The sequence below is a fragment of the Culex quinquefasciatus genome, chromosome 3, assembly GCF_015732765.1.
Source record: "Culex quinquefasciatus strain JHB chromosome 3, VPISU_Cqui_1.0_pri_paternal, whole genome shotgun sequence".
In the NCBI taxonomy this organism is placed as follows: domain Eukaryota; kingdom Metazoa; phylum Arthropoda; class Insecta; order Diptera; family Culicidae; genus Culex; species Culex quinquefasciatus.
In genome coordinates this window covers 52,120,692-52,126,691 of record NC_051863.1, presented here as the reverse complement: position 1 = coordinate 52,126,691, position 6,000 = coordinate 52,120,692, and the positions used below count along the sequence as shown (strand labels likewise).

General features: G+C 37.3%; 1 protein-coding gene across 1 annotated transcript; it reads left to right on the top strand.

Moving 5' to 3' along the window:
* Positions 1 to 553: 553 nt before the first annotated feature.
* Positions 554 to 4,847, top strand: LOC6046002 (pyridoxine/pyridoxamine 5'-phosphate oxidase). Its single transcript, XM_001863233.2, has 4 exons — positions 554 to 694; positions 766 to 922; positions 996 to 1,095; positions 4,305 to 4,847. The coding sequence occupies exons 1-4, from the start codon at positions 646 to 648 to the stop codon at positions 4,725 to 4,727; spliced, it is 729 nt and encodes a 242-aa protein (XP_001863268.2). The 5' UTR covers positions 554 to 645; the 3' UTR covers positions 4,728 to 4,847.
* Positions 4,848 to 6,000: the final 1,153 nt, after the last annotated feature.

Here is a 6,000-nt window from a genome sequence, read left to right as displayed (position 1 = left end):
TTAGTTTAAAGTTTCAAGAAAGCATTATTTAAGCAGTATTTTACTGATATAAATTATTTTTCTTTATTATTTCATTATTATTTATGACGGAAATAAATAATTGTACCTTTTGGCCTACAAGCTTTTGGCTTAAAATTTGGCTCGAATGTCAAAAGCTATGGGAACCTCTGACCGAAACGTTCATGCTGTTGCACAACTTTGTGCAATTTGTTTCTTCCCTTGGGCACTGCATGACTCCACCGGCTTGCATGCAAAGCCGGTGAGTAGTTCGAAACTTGCATGCAACTTTTGCATTATGTATCCCATCTTGTTTTGAAAACATTTGAATTCGCAGTTTTTTCGAATTGCTAGTTGATTGATTATTTGAAAATTTAGCAAGCAAAAATAATCAGAAGCGTTGAATAATTCTTTATGAAACGTGTTTCAAAACATTCTGTTCATCAACAAAAAAATAGGTACTAAAATTTTAAGGTAGCTGTCCAACATGTCTACTGGCTTTTGTCGTTATGTCACATTTGTTTTTGTTTTTTCGCAAGCAGAAGGGAACTGTCAGTGCTCGAGTTCGATAGCGCGGCCGATTGCTCGCAGGTTGGTGACCTTGCCACTTTGCTTCATCAAAACAGTGTCCGATCGATTGCGGTCTGAATGATACTGAGAGTGGTTCGCAGGATGTCGTCGTCCGTCGATATATCTGGTAAGGGAAAGAAAAATTGTGTTTTTTTTTTTCTACTCTAACTTTTGAACTTAATACGCATTGCTTTGCAGCACTTCGCATCAAGTACAAGGAACCGAAGGACATCTTCCACGAGTCCAGCATCGAGGTGAAGGAACCGTTCCATCTGTTCCGCAAGTGGTTCGACGAGGCCTGCTCGACGCCGGAGATCATCGAACCGAACGCGATGTGCCTGGCAACGGCGACCAGGTTCGGGGGATTTTGTTTACCAAACTGATAAGGCAATATATATCATTTTGATTGTTTTTTGTTATCTTCACAGAGATGCCTTCCCGTCGGCTAGATTTGTACTGTTGAAGGACATCACCGACCAGGGCTTCACGTTCTTCACCAACTATGAGAGTCGAAAGGCGAAGGAGCTGGTAAGTTTTTTTTTCAATGATAAGTTCTTGGATGTTTTTTTTATAATTTGCTCCGAGAAACACACCATTTTTATGTACCGTACGTAAACCGGGGTGACACTGATGGGTTTGAAATGTTTTAGCAATGTGAAAATACGAATTGATTACAAACAGAATTTGGAAATTTTTCGCACTTGATCCGTATTCCATTCAATTTGCAGATTTTCACTGTTTAGACAACTTATTTTGTAAAACTGATGATAGAAACTTGCTTGCTCACTTCCTATTGAACTATTTATCACTCGATTTCAGTTGAAAACGCTGTTTATGAGAATTGAACGTCGAAGTGCTAAAATATCGAAATTAGGGGCACGATGGATGTTATGCAAGTGAAATCAATCCTTCTAATGAACGTGGCAATACAGGGTTAAGTTTTAGAGAAATGTGGTATTCGGAGCACTTCTGGAACTCTGAAAAACGAACGTTTTTACTTTTTGACATGTCAATTTGGACTTAAGGGTCAAAAGTTACAGCCATTTTAAGGTTAAAAAGATGCAAATTTAAAACTTAAATACCGTAAACCGGGGTGACTTTGATAGGATTTCAATTTGTTTTTAGAATATTATCCAACAGGTAAGGTTTTTCTCAAGATTATTATATTAAAAACATGTACTGGGGTAGACTACACAAAGTCCATGCACTATTTCGAAAAAAAAGTTTTTTAATAATGTTTAGAAAAATAGTTACGTTAAAAATTCTTAGTTTTAATTCCGGAGTGACTTTGATAGTCATAGTTTTTCTTGTTAAAATCATATTTAAGTTGTTCAAACTTTATTTGTACGCTAAATGTACCATCACTAAAGAAGGTGATATAGTTTTTAAGAAAAAAATCAATGTTTATATTTAGTTAACTAAGTGTATAAGCTTTTTAGCAAAATACATATAAATTTTAGGTAAAATTGTTAAAAAATCAGAATTTTGCCTTAAATTTGTTGAAACTAGTTTTGTTTATAAAATTATCGATTTATATTGCATTTTATACTGAATTCGAAGCACGAATCACAAGTTTTCACATTTTACATGAAATTTGTTCAACTGAAATTTGCGTTAAATTTGGAGATTTTTTTTAATTGTGTTTCAAAAACACATATTATTTATTATTTACAAACTTATTTAACCTTCTCCTAGTGGAAAATTGTCCAAAGAATCCGAATATGCATTCCGTTTTCCGATTAAAAATCATGTTCATTGAGAAAATCATGAAACTTTGAGAAGTTTAAAATAATGACTTTCATCAATATTTTCTTTACTATAGTTAACTAACTTTTTAAACTTGTCAAAATTTTATGAAAAGTTCTGCTTGAGGTACTTTGAACACTTCTCTACCACGGTCAGTATGATTCTAAACCATTCCTTACGTATTTTAATTGTACTCTCCATTTTGCGGAAAATCGCAAACCTATCAAAGTCACCCCGTTTTACGGTATCTCGAAAAGGCGCAAGCCAAATTTTAAGTACCAGGTTGCATTTAAAAGAGGAGTTCTAGCACTACAAACGCTGAAAAAATCTCAGGGGTGTTTTTCTTTAAACTCGAGATATCTTCATTTGAAAAAGTCTAATTTTCAAGGGAAAACCATACTGGACCACCCTAACGAAATTCGATTTTTGGTTCCAAATATATGTTTTTCCATGTAATTTTGCCCGCTGAATCTGAATCTGACCTCAGAATTGGGTCCTAAAATGCAGCTTAGATTGCTGATATTATTGTTTACAGCGATAAAGCTTATTTTTCTGAGTACAATAACCCTTTGTACGACCACAAAGAGTTTAAAATGGATTTTTAAATCAATTTTGAAAAATTAACCTCGTGGTCCTTCTTGACAGAAAAGCTCCTACTTGACAGCTCGTTCCAAGGGACCATAGTTGATCCATCGAAAAAATGTTGTCTTGTCAAAAAAAAAATTTCATTAAAATGATAAAAAGTGATCAGTAATGGTTTTTAATGGTGTTTTTTACCGTTGTACATAAAAATTTACATAGGGCTTTAGTACCCAATTGAGCCAAAGTATCGAAAAATCGATTTTTGCTCATAATTTGGGTTTGCATGTAAACTTATCATTTAAACCCAAATTATGACCATTCCAAAAAAATTTCGAGTTTTTATTTTATTTTTAAAAACAAAAACATTTAAAAACATTCTCGATAGATGTAATTTTTTGTGAGTTTTGCCATTCTTTCAAATATGAGCGGTTCTTCCAAAAAAAGTTTTACTTCTAAAATATTTTTAAAGATTTTATTTTATTTTAAAAACTTATACTTGACTGTCGTAATGATTTTGTGATTTTTTGTATTATTTCAAATGTGAGCGGTTAATTTTTTAAATACTACTTCTAAAAAATGTTTCAAGTATTTAATTCTGTATATATAAAAACTTTCGATGGTTTTGTTCGAACGCGAATCAGTTGAACATGGAAGGATCGAGGCGCTTTTTGTTGCGTTAGGTTCGTGTAAGCCCAAGAAAGGTTTATATGCAAAAAAATTGCCACTTTGGCCACTCTGGGACCGATTCCGGAGCATTTGCAGATTGTATGAGAAAATTTACGTAAAATCAAATTTTGATCACAGGAGGCTGAATAAGCAAACAAGCTGAAAACGTCATGAAACAATAAAAGTCTAGACGAAGTTTGTCGGGTAAGGCTTGTTTATTTATAAAAAAGGTGGGAATATTTTAGTGAATTTACCATTTTTTCAAATACAAATATTTCCAAACAATGAAAAAGTCCTGCTTCCTAAATATTGTTGCAAGATTTATATTCTTTTTCAATATACTCGTACTGACTCAGAGCAAGGGTGAGATGTAGGTGTAAGAGCAGTGCGTGTTCGTCGGGAACCTGGTGCATAAGATCGGTTAAGGCCCGTTCTTACACTGAAAATTGCGAATTGCGAATTAAGCTTCCAATTTATATGTATTATTATTCCAGGAAAATTGTACCCAATAATGAAAAAATCTGGGGGTGCATTTTGCCCAACGCGACGCGGCTTTTTCAAACCTAAAATCGTTTGGAATTTGGTTAAAATATCCAATGAGCCTGGTTGGAATGGAACCAACAATCGATACCTTTACTTCTTTTAAATTATGGTCATAGATTTTTTTTGTTACTAGATGATATCCTAAACAGAAGATAAAGACATCTTTAGACATTTAGACATTTTTTTTCCTATTATTTCAGGCGGAAAACCCGAACGTGGCCCTGGCCTTCTACTGGCTCCCCCTAAGACGGTCCGTCCGCATCGAAGGAACGGCGGAGCGCATTCCGGGCGCGGAATCGGCCGCGTACTTCCACCAGCGACCCCGGGCAAGCCAGATCGGTGCCCTGGCCAGCCCGCAGAGCCGTCCGATTCCGAGCAGGGACTTTTTGGACCAAAAAGAGCGCGCCATCAAGGAGGAGCTCGGCCCGGACGGGGAAGTTCCGCTGCCAAACTGGGGCGGCTACCTGGTCCGACCGGCGGCCGTCGAGTTCTGGCAGGGTCAAACGAATCGCCTCCACGACCGCATTCGGTTCCGCAAGCCGGCCGGCCCGGAGGAAGCAGTTGACGGCGAGGTGTTGCATCGGGGCGAGAACGGGTGGATCTACGAGCGGTTGGCACCGTAGGAATGGTGTTGTTTTTTGGTTAAATCTCATCGGTACGGGCTTCCAATTGATTTGTTGTAAATATCAATGAGTTTGAAGCTATTTGTTTAATAAAAATAAGAACATTTGGCGAGCATTTAACAATAGCTTTTTATTGGATTATGGCCGAAATCGTTAATAGCTCCTTACGTATGTTCGGCCCAAGCCGAAGTTTTGACCCAGTTTCGTGCTAATTGGGTCCTAAAATTAAGCTTTAATTTGTGATATTATTGTTCAAAACGATAAAGATTATTTTTCTGAGTACAATGAACCGTTGAACGACTGCAAAGGATTTAAAATTGATTTTTAATTAAATTTTGAAAAATTAACTTCACGGCCCTTCTTGACAGAAAAGGTCCTACTTGACAGCTCGTTCCAAGGGGACCATAGTTGATCCATCGAAAAAATGTTGTGTGTGTGTGTTGTGTGTGTTTAACCAATCCAATATCCGTAGGCCGGCTACGAAATTATGGGAAAGTATAATCTGTATCAGACTTGGTTTATGCTGATACAGCTTATCGAAGTCCCGGACATTAGGTGGTGTTAGCCCTCGCGCTGCTTCCAATAACCCGTTTCAGAATGACAGAGCTCCTTGCGGTCCAATTCCGAGGTCATTGGGCATTGTCCGGCCCCGCCCAAGCATAGAACAAGAACCAGAAGAGTCCTCGAACTATCTTCAGACTTCCAATCTCATAAGGCAAAAATGAGATTAGCGCGTATTTAATGGTTGTTGATAAAATGGCAAATTTTGAAAGTTTGAATTTGGATAGATCTCACCAAGTTTCTGGAATTTCCGGTAGCCCTCTCTGTCGGCTGCTTTGCTTCTGAGCAACTGGATATTGCCATCCGTTTTCAGTCGTAATCTGCTGAAAGGATGCATCTTGTGGAATGGTTTCCTTGCAGGCAGCGGACACGATCCTTCGGCTTCTTCGCAGTGTCCTCTTCAGCATCAGCAGCAGCAAAATTCCCCGAAAAGATCCCGCCAGAACTTATTCTTGTTCACTCTTCAACACGATACACGCACCAAAAACTTCTCATAATTTTAATTAATCGAATCAATTATGATCAAAACTAAACAAAGCAAAACACATCGTCGAAAATAATTTGATTCCACATCACTGTGTCGAAACTGACAGGGTGAGTTCCGTGAGAGCCCACGCGGAAAAAAATGACGTTTGAAAGAGTGACCGGCAAACGAAATGCATAGCATAGCAACACAACAAAGATGAAGAAGAAATTTCCAAGCTAAAATTAT

Excerpts from the sequence above, each read along its gene's own strand:
- LOC6046002 (XM_001863233.2), top strand. The coding sequence starts at position 646 with ATGATACTGAGAGTGGTTCGCAGGATGTCGTCGTCCGTCGATATATCT. Across the intron at positions 695-765 it reads GTCGTCCGTCGATATATCTG|CACTTCGCATCAAGTACAAG; the intron begins GTAAGGGAAAGA and ends ATTGCTTTGCAG. Across the intron at positions 1,096-4,304 it reads GTCGAAAGGCGAAGGAGCTG|GCGGAAAACCCGAACGTGGC; the intron begins GTAAGTTTTTTT and ends CTATTATTTCAG.